The sequence below is a fragment of the Panthera uncia genome, chromosome D2 (assembly GCF_023721935.1).
Source record: "Panthera uncia isolate 11264 chromosome D2, Puncia_PCG_1.0, whole genome shotgun sequence".
NCBI lineage: Eukaryota > Metazoa > Chordata > Mammalia > Carnivora > Felidae > Panthera > Panthera uncia.
The window spans coordinates 20588599-20603530 of record NC_064818.1 but is presented as its reverse complement, the minus strand read 5'-3'; the positions used below and the strand labels follow the sequence as shown (position 1 = coordinate 20603530).

The 14932-nt window shown below is 37.3% G+C and overlaps 1 protein-coding gene across 1 annotated transcript in view; it reads left to right on the top strand.

Moving 5' to 3' along the window:
- ANK3 (ankyrin 3) overlaps nucleotides 1-14932 on the top strand; it is a 335763-nt gene that overhangs the window by 311964 nt on the left and 8867 nt on the right. Inside the window, exons 44-47 of the mRNA XM_049646133.1 lie at nucleotides 2090-2176; nucleotides 8726-8809; nucleotides 8919-8978; nucleotides 10475-10555. Of these exons, the coding sequence (XP_049502090.1) occupies nucleotides 2090-2176; nucleotides 8726-8809; nucleotides 8919-8978; nucleotides 10475-10546 (303 nt within the window). The 3' untranslated portion in view covers nucleotides 10547-10555. The remainder of the gene's footprint in view (nucleotides 1-2089; nucleotides 2177-8725; nucleotides 8810-8918; nucleotides 8979-10474; nucleotides 10556-14932) is intronic.

The following is a 14932-nucleotide window of genomic DNA, read 5'->3' as shown; positions in this document are numbered from 1 at the left end:
TATAATTATGTCAATCATAACATACTTGACATCTAGGCTTGGTAGTGTTTGCATTAATGTATGTTCTGCTTTTTAATTTACCCAAGTGAAAATCTTCCCCAGTTTACGATCCGTAATTAATTCTGAATAATTCTGATTGAATTTTTCCCTTTTCTTCATCTAATCTACTGATCTCTGAATGCAAATTAGAAATTCTTTTTTTTTTTTCCCCACAATAGGAACTCCTTCCCTTTTTCTGCTTCTTTGAGCCATTTCATGGCCTTCTTTCACAATACTTGGATCCTTCTAAGTTTTCTGAATTTATGGTCTTTTCAAAAAAACTTCAAATTTCATAAGGAACTTAGCAGCCAGTAGATCTTTGCAGGGAATAAGGAACTTGAAAACTCTTTCCTTTTGACACCATGTTATTTAGTAGGGTATTTTGTTCAAATGAAATTTCTTACAAAGTCAAGATTGATATTACTATAATATTTCAAAATATTTGTTAACTATACCTTTGGTGGAAAATGGCCTACTTTATTATCTATTTGAGAAACATTCCATAAATCACATTAGCTAACACTGATACCTCCTGTAACAATTTTACTTTTTTCCCCCCTATTGATACCAACACTGCCATTGATTGTTCCAATGGATATTAACTATAGTTTCTATCTCTGAGACTATCAGATTCAGGGTAACTAGCAAACTTAGAAAACAAAATACCAGAATTATTATCAGAATTCCACCATTAAATTTTGAAATAAAATCATTCAGTAAATAGTGTTCACCATGACATTGAAGTAGAAACCGAAGATATTTTTCCCTTTGAGTTATGAACTATGTGGTAATTCCTCTTCATTCTCATTGCCTAAAAATTAATATTTGTGCAATTACTGTATTCTTGTCTATGCCATATTCTTGTCTGTCAGGTGTTTTTTCTGTCCTAATTTCATATCAATTCTTTAAATTATTTTTTAATCTTTATTTTTGAGAGAGAGAGAGACAGAGACAGAGCATGAGCAGGAGAGGGGCAGAGAGAGAGGGAGACACACAATCTGAAGCAGGCTCCAGGCTCTGAGCTGGCCAACACAGAGCCTGACTTGGGGCTCAAAGACACAGACCATGAGATCATGATCTGAGCTGAAGTCGTACGCTTATTAACTGACTGAGTCACCCAGGTGCCCCTTTTTTCCTTTTTTTTTTCACATCAGTTCTTTAAAATAAGACTCCAAGCTTTCACATGTTTTATATTATTCTTTCATTCATTTGCATAAACTCTTGCTGAGTACGAGTTGCATGTTAGGTGCCAATTATACTGCTAAAAATTCCTGTTATAAATGTATGTAGCGAATTATACTGATGTAAATTCTTTACTTTTTTATAAATTTCAAATAGCTTTTGATAAAGTTGTCAAATCTGACCAAAATTTCATTGAAATTAGACATACTATACCTCTTTAATGAAAGGTCAAGTGAATATAGATTTCAAACTAGTTTTAAATGAATATTAATTTTTCTTCAAACTAATAATTGGTAGCATATAGTTTCTGATGCCAAAATGTCTCTTATTATTATTTTTATTATTTAATTACACTGATCTTTACCATATATATGCACATACAGATCAGTGTAATTAAATATATCCATTACTATATGCACACACATATATACACACATATACAGAGGAATTTCATTTAGAATCCTGCTCAAAATTTTCTTCCATCTAAACTTTTTTAAAGATTCTCACAGGGGCGCCTGGGTGGCGCAGTCGGTTAAGCGTCCGACTTCAGCCAGGTCACGATCTCACGGTCCGTGAGTTCGAGCCCCGCGTCAGGCTCTGGGCTGATGGCTCGGAGCCTGGAGCCTGTTTCCGATTCTGTGTCTCCCTCTCTCTCTGCCCCTCCCCCGTTCATGCTCTGTCTCTCTCTGTCTCAAAAATAAATTAAAAAAAAAAAAAAAAAAAAAGATTCTCACAAATACATATCATGATTTTCCTTAGCAGGGAAAACCAGCAAGTGAAAGTAATTCTTTTTTGATTTCCCTTCTCAGAATGTCTTTTATTTTAAATGTGATGGTAAAATTATTATACTAAAAAATGCATTTATCAGGACTTGAAAGACAGTGAGAGTGATTCGAGCTCAGAGGAAGAACGGAGAGTCACTACCCGAGTTATTCGCCGGCGTTTGATTATAAAGGTATCCTGTAGCCGGATGGTGATGGGGCATCGCTATGTGATTAGAAAGTCCTTCCTTGTGGCCTTGAAAATTTAGCATGCTTGATAACTAAGTGGCTCTGTGTATGTTTCTTTGCATATTTGAAAGCTTGTAAGAACAACCAGCAACAAGGAAAAGGTTGTGTTGCATGGTAGTGAGTGTTCTGTCTAGGCCTGTGTTTGACATGTGACAGCTGTAATTTTGTCTGGGAATTCTTGGTATTTGTATCCTGCTTTCCCTCAAAGTGTTATATGTGAACAAAGATTTTATCTTGGTTTATATCAAATGAAACGTTCAATCGAAACCTCCGAGGCCACAGTGAGGTATGAGATCAGGTCAAGAAGGAGAATGAAATAATTAAAAGGCTCCCCTCCTCAGCCTCAAATTCCTACTGCCTGAACAGATAGATCTTAAGTAAAAACCAGTTCTTTAATACCAAATGATGGCTGAGAATTTGGAGTAATAGCCTGGCATGGATGTATGTAACAAACAAAATTGGGCAAAACCTTCTGAAAAAAGGCTTTTAACTTGACTAACATACAGAAAATCAGTCTGTATTTTTACATATACGAAGCAGTTTTTACTGGAAGTGAAAAATATCATTCTCCCCCTGCTACAACACAGTTGAACACTGTGAATAAACCTTCATTTCCCCCCACAAAGGCCTTTTGAAGCACTGACTATATGCATGGTAAGGTCCAGCAGAACACTTTTCACAGCCTGTGCTTGTCTTCATTACTCTCTTTAGAGAGAGATTTCTTGATGTTAGAATAATTGACTACAGAAACTAGGAAGCCATTTTCAACACACAGACCTTTGAAGGTGGTCCAAATAACTTGAGGCTCCTTGGTTGACAGCTCTGGAGAGAAAGAAAGGAAGGGAAATATGTATTGAAAACCATTTATCAAATTTATCCTCCCTTTCCAAAGTGTCAGGAGGCCCAGCAGAGAGCAGAGAAGTTGGCTTAGGTATCTAAAACTTTTTAATCCTGCTGCTTGTATTTTTCATGTAGATCAGATGAAAGAAGAGGACAAAATCTGCCAAATCTGCTCTAGTATAGTTTTTCTAAGACTCTGGAAGCATTAGAGAAGAAAATAGGTCCTTGTCTGAATCTTAAACTATGCACAAATCAATCATGAGCTCAATAGATAGCTATCAAAAAAAAAAAAAAAAAAAGCACGAATCACTTTGAAAATTCCATATAGGCAAGCCAAATTACTTATGGGTGTCCAGCATATCCAGCATATTTGCAAGTATTCACCTCCCACACATTCCCTGGGATTAGGAGGAAAGAAATAATAGAGGTTTTCTGAAGGAGTTAAAGCCATACTCTTTGCTCAGGCAGGATTTGTTCTTCCCAGAATCAGTGTCTTCAAGAAATGATATTTTAAAGTGAAATGTCCTGAAAAAGCACACCGAACACATTGTCTTGTAACTTGCTTTTTATGCTAATATATGACATACTGGTGTCACCTCCAAATCCACCTCACTCCTTATAAAAGCTGCTCATTATATGAGTTGACTCTCCTGTATATAGGACAGAAGAAAATAAACATAATCCTGCAAAAAAAAGTGAGAGAGAGAGAGGATAAAGAAGTTTTACTCTAAAGAATACAAAAACAAAATAATAAAAACACAAAACCCATCAAATCAATGAGGGTTATTTCACTTGGTCTAGAATTCTAGATATGCATTAGCAAGCTAGCTTTTAAGTAATTTTGTTAGAGTGTGTTATTTATATATTTGAGCTTAATATAAAATTAAGCGTGTGTGATATATAAACATTTTTATTAAGGGCTTAAGTTTAAAAGACGAAATTATGCTATGATGGCTTCATAAAACAGAGGAGTCTGTGTTCTCTTCAAATCCCCACTTCTTGAAGTTTAATTTTAGGGAGGTTGAGTTGGAATGATCAGAGCATAGGTTTTATAACTGGGGAGTGCATTGTGTACACAATAGAGTCACTCAACAAATTTGGAGAAACCAAAACCTAAAAAAAATAGCTATAATTGAAAACTATAGATATAATAAAAATCTTTATAAATTACATGTATAAGAATCTTTCTGGTTACTCTTTTTCTGTTCAGAGTTTCAGGGCAGTTAGAAAGGATCACATTTCTGTTGCTTTTCTCTTCATGTGTTGGTATCTTTCTGAGATAAAAGCTGAAAACTGCCGTCATATACAGTAACTGGGATGTGGGAACTGCCTCTGTCAAAAACATGAAAGGAGAATGTTAGGGTGGAAAGGAATCATTGATACTAAAATCACTCATTTTCCAAGGTGACAAAACCAAGGGACTGGAGAGTGGTTGGTTTAGCCCAAATCACACTCCAGTACAGTAGCACTTCTGGAAGGCCCCAACCCCAAACCTAATCTCGAGCCCTCCAGTGCAGCACCTTCTACCTGCTTTTTCCACAACACTGTGTTCTCCAGAATAAATAAAAAAGGAATAGCTTCTTATAGACCAAATTAGACACTTGGCCACTTAAACCTTTCCAGCGGCCTGGAAGAGGGCAGCCGTGGGCTGTCTCTCCTGGAAATTATCTGACAGGATTGGAATGCTGAGAATTTGGCCTGCTTCGTGGAGGTTGTCCAGCCTTGGGCTGAAGCAGCATATTTATGCTGTTTGCCATAGTGATCCCTCTAACGTTTAGGATCTCAGAGTTGAAAACTATTGTGGGGTTGTTCAATCTCTCCCAGGACTAGCTGTGGCTATGCAGAGTCCACATAAGCAGTAGGTGTGCTCAGGATTCCATTACAAGTGTGGGTGAATCTGTCTTCCTAGCCATAAAATTTGTACAACTGATGGGGTGAAAGTATAATTTTATGATTTGTCTCTGTAATGTCATATGCAGTTTCATCCATTTTTTATGAAGTTCTTTTTTTTTTAATTTTTTTTTTACATGTACTGTATTCAAGTCTCTAAGGAATAAGTCCAACAAACTCTTCCAATTGTGTGGGGACTTTTAGATTTTATAAGCATATTAATTTATTTCTATATAATTTGATAATATCACAGTTGTTTCAAATGCTTCGAAGCAGTTTCAGTAAATTACTCAGTCCTATGAGCTTGTTTATTTTATTCACTTAGCAAAGACAGTGATTACAAAGGTAAAAACTTTAATTCGCAGCCAAACTATTGTGAAGTTTGGTAGGATTCAGATAACTGAATTTTTATTATATAGTTCAACTGTATTTTTATTTCTGCTGTTGAACTTTTTGCTAACTTCTGAATTAAGTTTACATATATGTTTTCCCCAAATCAAGCAACTCAAAAGTATATAAAGTTTGATCTACTCTTTCCATTTCCCAGAGGTAACCACTTTTCACGAGCTTCAGGTTATTTTGATGTACATATATTAATATATATATAAAATGTACATGCACTTTATATACATGTAAACACACATTCCCCGAAGTGAGTTTCTCAGAATATAAAAATGGGTTATACTATCACTTACTGCTATTATAATAACTTGCAAAGTTATATATGTCACATACATGGTATCCTTTCCACTTGGGGGAGAAAGCTAAAGTTTTAATGTTCTATACATCAGACAAATTGGTACATTTCGTACTGGTTTTCTTTCCTTTTATTCAAGGACAGAGGAATAAAAGCTATAAAAGGCAGTGCCTCTAGCAGAGGTCCAAAGGGAAGTACAGCTAGTCTACATTAAGGTGGCCACTGGGGATGATACTGTGACACCATATGTGCTGTGATTTTCCTCTGAAGTAGGAAAGGAAAAAGTGGGGGGGGAGGGGGGGAGGTGTTGCCAAAAATAATGCCATCAACAAGACCAGGGGGGAAATTTTGCCTACTTAAAGGTACAAACTGTTGTCTAGAACTTTAGGAACTAATTAGAGGTTATTTTCTGTCATTAAAGATGGATGATTTTTTTTTAAGAACATGTTTCCTGACTCCTGTCTTCCCTCTTTATCTAATGGATTCCTAACTAATCTCCCCCAATTTAGTGAGTTTGTACATCATAACACAACTTACTTTGGCCTTATTAAAGCACTAATTGATTGTATTTAATGGCCAATTATGGTTAAGAGAGGTATCTTTATCTTTAGCTATACATAAACAGTATGGGTTTTCAGTAGGAAACAAAGAAAATGCCTACATGCCAGACTAGATCTAAACAACTTCTATGGCTTGTTATTTAGAAGTAGGACTTTAATTTTTTCTAAGGCTATTAATATAAATCCATTTACTTCTATTATTCACTATATTTATAAATATACCTTCTTTCACATTTCTGTCAGAGACTTTCCAAACAGTTAACTGGCATCTTTCCCCACAAAAGGGTCCATTCATAATGTATCCAATAGGATTCTACTTTACTGGATTTTCCTGGGATCCTCAAATTACCTACTATGCAAAACACCAGACATTTCCCAGAGTTAGCTCAAAAACATTTCATTTTTTCATGTTTAAACTGTAATGAAATCTTTCATCACCTCTTATTATTGGCTTTTCTGCTTCTTTATGCCTTTGTTTTCAAAATAAAATGAAATTCATTTTTTTTCCCAAAATATATGAAACCACCCACAGGAAATATAAATAACACTTCCATAAAAAACTTTTTGCAGATTTTAATGCATTTAAGCATGAGACCTCCCTCTACATTTTTCCAATCCCCTTCCCTCTCTTAAGTGTGGTAATTGAAGCAAATCATAAGCAAGAGCCAAAGGGAGCTAAACATGAGCAGCAAGAAACATCATGTTTTATTTTCATCCCACCTCCCTCCCTCTCTACCACAGTGAGGAAAATGAACCCATGTCTCACCCAGTCATGAGCTATAAGCCCATAATCTAGAAGAATACAAAGTCATTTTGTAAAAAGAAAAGAATGAAACAATTTTGGCAGCAAAACAAGGTAATGTTTTAGTCTTTACTCTGTCATTTTAAACCGGCTCTGCCTTTCTACTGGCTGTGACATAAAGCAGTCATAGAACATTCTCACCATTGGCTGGTGCTGACAAAATTATCAGAGCTACTACCCTTTCCAGCCCAACAACACTGCAAGAGTTAGAATCCTGGCTCTCCCAGAAATGTAGCTGTCAACTTTGTGATCTGCCATTTTCCCTAAAATAACATCAGGTGAACAACAACTACAGTACATTGTTCTAACAGCATTGTCCTCGCCACCTTTTCACCAAGAAGTCTGACTAGCAGGTCACTAGGTCTGTAGAGTAGGTCTGCGCTTAAGATGTTTGTCCTTGTTCCCCCAAACTAAGTGGCACTAACTGAATGTTGAATACCAGTGAAGAAGGTTATATATTGCATATATAGCCCCATTTTTGCTCTCTGAGTGGTTTTTCTTTTTTTTTTTTTTTTAATGTTTATTTATTTTTGAGACAGAGGGAGACAGAGTGCGAGTGGGGGACGGGCAGAGAGAGAGGGAGACACAGAATCTGAAACAGGCTCCAGGCTCTGAGCTGTCAGCACAGAGCCCGATCCGGGGCTCAAACCCACGAACTGTGAGATCATGACCTGAGCCGAAGTCGGATGCCCAACCGACTGAGCCACCCAGGCGCCCCTGGTTTTTCTTATTGTACAATCATAGAGCCAAATAGGGAGATATTAAGGAGCCATATAAATCTACCAAGCTGGAAAATATGAGCCCAACTTGGGGAGTTAAGACTTTATTCCATTTTTTAAATTCACCAGAGGAAGATCTTTGACAGTTTCCCCTTGTAAATCAGATAACAGTCACTAACTGAAAGATATCATCATCTTAAATCCCTTTAGTACTGATCTTTTCTTTTCTTTTTTTTGTCTGTGGCAATAGAGATTAGATGATCCATCATCACATAAGACCCCTTCACTTGAAGATAGTATTCAGAAATTGTGTACACCATCAGACATAGTTATTCTCATTTTAATACCTCCAAAAAGCTCAGTTTTAAAGAAAAACATGATATTCTCTGTACTCTGAACTTCACTTTTTAAAAAAAGTCTATCTTACCCTTAGTAAATGAATTTTTAAATGAAAAAAAAAAAAAACTAATAAAGACAATAAGTGTAATGCCCCAACTAAGGTACCATCTTAATTTAGATTAAGGAAAATACAACCTAAAAATTATTTAGAGATTTGGTAGGACTAATTCAGAAACACAGTGCTCAAAATGAGGCGATCTAATTAGAGCTCTAATCATTGACTTTTTTTTTTCTTCAAAAAATGAAACCTTTTGGTTTCATTTTAGATGAAACCTTAGAAACCTTTCATTTTTAGATGAAACCTTAGAAACCTTTCAATAGCATTGTGTAACTGTGTTTTATAATTTTTCCTTCTTGGAGTTGCCTGCTAACCGTCAGTCTTGTACATACCTAAGGCTTACTGCTTTGACTGTTGTGGCCTGCTAAGTAACCATTAGAGGAGTCAGCCTTTTCCCTTTGCCCTGGAGTAGCAAGCAGAATTTATACTTTCTTTCTCTAAAACTCTGCAGAGCATGTGTGTGGCCTATGGAGTGCTGTGGAGATCTGTCCATCTAGTATGTTGCTAATCTCTATGCCACATCCTTTAGGGAGAGGAAGCAAAAAGCATTCCTGGTGAATCTGTCACAGAAGAACAATTTACTGATGAAGAAGGCAACCTCATCACCAGAAAAGTAATCATCATTGGGATTTTACGCTTCTCTTGGGATTTAGATTTTTCTACTGTTTGCTGTAGTGTCACCCTTGAAACAGAAACAAAAATCTCACTATTGCTTCCTACAGATCACTCGGAAAGTAATAAGACGAATTGCTATCCCACAAGAGAGAAAACATGATGACATGGTAATGGAGAGGGGCTGCCAGAGAAAAAGAGGATAAACACTTTGCGAACTTTCTAGAATACGCTGCTAACAGGCTGGCATCTGCAGTGTGGCAGCTTGAAGTGTTTGCTGCTTTTGACATCCTGTGCATTTGATCAGGGTCAAAGAAAAAGACTTCTTCTTAACGTTCTTTAACATTATATATTTTTTACTGTCTTCAGAGTTTTCAGAAATAAGTTCATTTATGGAGAGTAGAATGTGCTGGTTACAGCATGTGAGAGAAATAAAATTAAAACCCTCTCTCACCACCAGACCCCTGGGCAGCACCCCCCCCCCCACTTTGGCCTCCCACCCAGTGCTTTGCCTGAAGCTTAGTGCCTGCCTAGGGGGAGGGTGGAGAGCACCTGAGGGAGGGCACTCACTTCCAGCAAAGGTACAGGGTTTCAATGTTAGAATGGCAAAAAGCTCACATCAAATCCATACATTTTTCCCTTTCCAGTATGTTCTACAAAGGGAAATCTGAATTCCCTCATCTTAACCCGAGGAGGGCTCTCCTCTCTGGGTTTATAACAGCCCATATGCAATGTGTCAGTTAAAGAACTAATCTTAACCACTGTGCAGTGTAACTCAGCAAATGAAACTCCATCTCCCAGACAAAACACCTCTGGCTATTTGTCATTCCTTTCCTTTTCTCATTTTGAAAATAGAAACTCCAATAGCCTGTGTTTACATAAGAAAAAGTGCACTGAAAATGTCTCAAGACTAACTCAAAAGATTGGAAAGGCTACTGTGTTTCTGTTATAAAGCTGGGAAAAGTGGAGTATTTGTACAATTTTGCTCTCAGGGAAAAGTATCCCTGGTGCTCAGTGAAGAGAGGTCTTGTTTTATGGAAAATGGATGATTGCTTGATCTGCAGTAATGAGGAAGGGGTTGGTAATTCCACAAATTAAAAAAAAAAAAAAAAGTCCCTCAGATCAACAACATTCCTATGGTGTTTAGTTCATGATCAGTGCTTTCCTGAGAAATTTTAGTCTCAATACAACAGATTGCTTAAAATTCTGTTGGCTTAAGAAGAAATAAATTATAATTTACTAATATTTGTTATAATTTGGGTTTGGGTGCCTTGAGAGCTTTGGTGATGATTTCTTCTAGTTTACAAGTAAATGAACAGGCTAACTCATTTTTTTTAATTTATCACTAACCTTTAAAAAATTTTTATTTGTTACTATTATTCTTTTTTTGTCACTAACCTTTTATTTATCACTAACCTATCAAGTTACTCCAAAGTATAGTTATGTTACTGTATTCATTCTGACGGTGCTCTCTAGCTTGCCTCGATGATGCCAGGCTTGTGTGGTTACGCCAAATAGATTGTGTGTATTTTGAGACGTGAAGTGACAAAGTGCTTTAAACTGTGTTTCACTTACCTAATCCAGCCTCAAGGGACCAGAATGGGAACCACTCTATGACTAAAACTCTTTCACTGTGAAATCTTAACACATACATTCCTTTTTACAGCAGGGAGAAGGTTATAAGGTGAAGACAGCGAAGAAGGAAATCCGTCATGTGGAAAAGAAGAGCCATTCATAACAGTAAACGGTTAGTCAAGGCAATAGGTGTGCTCATATCAACAACAGTCGGCCTTAACTCGCTGTGAAACCTCTCCTTTCTCTTGATGAGTGATTCAGATCCCCCCATCCACTGCCCTCCTCTCTTTTTCACTGAATTCCAGCTTTGAATATCCAGTATGAACTTATTGGGCTTATTTCTATATTTACATATGCAACGTACACACACACTCCAGTCACAGTTCATAAACTTTCTCCTCACAAACTAGTCAGGAATTTAAATGTAAATGGTGTTTCCAGAAGCAAATGTAAACAGTGATTTTTGAGTCCCCTCTAAGAGCAGAGGCTCCGTATGAAATGTGGTAGCATTATACAGCCTGACAGGAAGCCGGTCTGGCAACAACCAGTTAGTTCTCACTGATGCACTCTGAGATTTGTGCACATCCAGCCTTTCACTGTTTTAGCAGAATGGCCTCTGAGAATTCAATTTCCATTGAAATAGAGTGGTTGCCCATTTTAAATTAAATGGCTGAGATCCCTATATGCTACTTGGTATATCTTCCAGAAACCAGAGCAAATTAAATAGGAGGTAAATGGACTATTTTTTTTTTGAAAAAAAATTTTAATGTTTATTTATTTTTGAAGGAGAGACAGAGCGCGAGCAGGGGAAAGACAGAGAGAGAGGGAGACACAGAACCCAAAGCAGGCTCTAGGCTCCGAGCTGTCAGGACAAAGCCCAACGCAGGGCTCAAACTCACAGACTGTGAGATCATGACCTGAGCTGAAGTCAGACACTTAACCAACTGAGCCACCCAGGCACCCCTGGACTACTTTTTTTTTTTTTTAAGTGAAATATTTGGTGAATTTGCTTAAATTTGTCTGAAATTTTTTCATAGATGAGGATATTTCTAACAAACATTGTTTTCTAAGTTTTACGTTATCCTATTATCTTTAGCTATACTTATGAAAGGTCATTTCCTAAGCATGAAAAAAGCAGATGGAGCTTTGAAAAGAAATTTGAAAAGGTCTCTTGAGTCCGTGAGGTGAAGTAGCATGATTTCTCAAGGGATGTGCACCAGCAGTTCTCTTAGCCCTACTGGTCAAAATGACAAAGAGCATATAGATTCTAGTTTTTACTCGGACAGATCTTCTCTTCCCCAGTGACCGGAATCCTGCTACTGCAGTGTGGACATGAGGAACTGAGAAATCTAGTCTCATTGCTCTGAATTTTGTTTGTGACTCAACTAAGGCTGAGATAAATTCCTTTTTCTAAGTTTTTATTTTAATTCCGGTATAGTTAACATACTATGTAATATTAGTTTCAGTAGAACAATATAGGGATTCAACGCTTCTGTACAACACCCAGTGCTCATCACAAGTACCCTCTTATCTCCCATCCCCTATTTCCCCAGTCGTCCCACCAGCTTCCCCTCTGGTAATCATCAGTTTGTTCACTATAGTTAAGAGTCTGTTTCTTGGTTTGCCTCTCTCTGTCTTTTTTTTTCCCATTTGCTCATTTTTTTTTTTGTTTTTTAAATTCCACATATGAGTGAAATCATATTGTAGTTGCCTTTCTCTGACTGACTTCTTTCACTTAGCATAATACTTTCTAGTTCCATCCATGTTGTGGCAAATGGCAAGATTTTGTTCTTTTCTATGGCTGAGTAATATTCCATTATATGTATATATACATATATGTATAATATATACATATATATGTATACATATATACCTGTATATGTATATGTATACATAACATATACATATATAACATAATATATACATATTATGTAATATATATATATATATATATAATCAAATCATTTTTTCCCCAAGATCTAGGATTAGGGTTAGAATTAGGGCAGGGATGAGGGTCTGTGTCTACTATTGCAGGCCCAGATAAATTCCTAATCCCTCCCTCTCAAGAAAGCTTACCATATGTTTATTCACTCCAAGATTTATTTCACTTCATTTCTGTGACGCTTTCTGCGTAGGCACTGAGAAACTCTCAGTAGACAACATAAGCATGGTACTTTCCCTTACTGAGCTTATGTTTTGGGGATTTAATGTTAACCAATCATAACTAATCACATCAGTATAATGGCATTGAGAAAACTACCAAGAACTGCAGAACATTCTGAAATTAATATTTACCATATATACTCGTCCAAGTGTTCTACTCTGCTCTTCATTTCATTCTCACAGCTAACCCTCTTGGACAGATGCCCTATCATCCCCATGTAACAGATGAGGAAATAGGGCTCAGATTGCCCAACATCACGTAGAGTTGGCAGAAACAGGTACAAACCTGCCACCAGAGCCAACACCGTTAACACCCTCAACCATGTTGACTGGAGACTTGAGGTCTGAGGTGACAGGGAGGGCTTCCTTGAAAAAGTGATGTTTGAGTTTTGAAGACTGAACACGACATGACTGGGTGAAGAGGGAAGTTTGACGGTGTCTGGGGTCACCTTCTAGGCATGTGCAGCAGCACTTTGCAATGGCCAGAATGGGGAGGAGCAGGAAGGGAGAATCTGGGGAAACAGGTCAGTGCAGCTGGCAGAGAGTTTGACCCTTGGGTCTGCAGAGGTAGGAAAGGTGGGAGTTGTCCAGCCTCATGAGCCTCTCTGTAGGGATTCTGGTCTGCACACTAAAAGCAGAAGGAGAGCAGTGAAGAAAGAGTCTCAGGCAAGGGGGGGGTATGGTCCAATGTGTACGTTCTGCATCACTCGCTCTAGCTGCAAAGGCACAGAACATACCAGAGGGGGCAGTAATGGATGAGCAGAAAACCGAGTAAGAAACTATTATAGGTGCTAGCTTGGCCAGGAGGATGGTAAGAGGCAGACTGAATCAGGAGACATCAACATGACTTGCTTTCCACACAGTGTGAGAGATGAGAAAATGATGGATGACATCAGTGCGTCAATACCTAGAATGAACCCACTTATTATGTACGTCTTGCAGCTGTTCCTGGTGCAAGACATATCTAGATACATAGAGATGAATAAAGCACTAAGCATGAGTTTGCAGTCTTGACTTAGTCCATTTAAGCCGTTGTAAGTGATAAGCGAAAGGAATCCAGAAGAGAGTTCAGTATGCACCTCAACATTTGCCAGCTTGTTCAGACTGGATGGAAATGAACCAAAGTGGTTGCCCATTGCAGCGGAACCATTTTTCTAGAGCAACATCCACCTAGTATGTGTGAATAAATAACACCAAAAAAATACAACTGTGCTAGGTCCTTTAGATACGACATGGTCACTAAATGTACAAGAGGCCTTAAAATTACAAATAACCCACCCCGTAAAGAAGTTGTCAGGGCCTTGGCTCACATGCTACACCACTCAAAGGAGAGAGAAAGTCAGGTAGAAGTCATATGAATGTGAAAATAACTCCAGCAGAAAGCAAACTTAATGTGTCAGATGGAAAGAACAGTGATTTGACTGTAAGCCTCACGTTACTCTCCAGCGTGGTATTTACCTTCCGTAAGTGAACCTGGGAAATGAGTCCAAGAATACCCACTGGAATTCCAGGACACTGAATGCATGCTCTGGAGAAATCAATTTGCAAATATATTGAGAGTTTTTATAGCCTGCTGGCTGCCTCTTTTTTTTTTTAATAACAAAAACAACTAAGCAAGTAGACTGCTGCCAAATTTCACGGAGTCTCAGATGGTGACATCAAAATTTTTATTTCCCATTTTAGAACCAGCTAAATTTTGAGCTATCTGAACCCTGCACCTGCTTTTCTTTAATACTGAGTCATAGTTATCCTGTTTTTAATGTAAGGGAAAAGCCAATGGCTTTCAATAGCTATGAAGATTTGTACACAGTGTATAGTGATTTATAGTTTACAAAGTGATTTTACATTTTTGTCTTATTTAATCCTTCAAAGAAGCTTCTAGATAGGTTAGGCCAATTTTGTTTGCTACCTTTTGCAGATGAATATTCCAAGGCTCAGAGAGGTCAATGACATTTCTATTGTCACACAGCTTGTGATTGGTAGAACTAGGACTTAAACTCAAGATTATTGATACTCTACCTAGTGCCCTTTCTATTACACTTAGCTGTATGTCTACAATTTGAATAATAATAGTCATGTTCTAGCAAATGATTACTATATGCCAGGTACTAGGTAAGATCATTACATACATTACTGAATATAATCCCCAACACAATGCTGTAAGGTAAGTACTACTCTGAAGACCGAAGTTGAAAAAAGTTAAATGATTTACTCAAAGTCCTGTACAGCTGATAAGCAAAAGAATAAATTTGAACTTATCCAGAACCTAAGTTCTTAACTTATATTCATAGTTAAATAGTAGTTGATGATGCTTAGAGACCTAAAAGCAAATTTTGAATCAAACAGATGTACATAGACAACCTATAGTAAATGTCCTCATATTTTA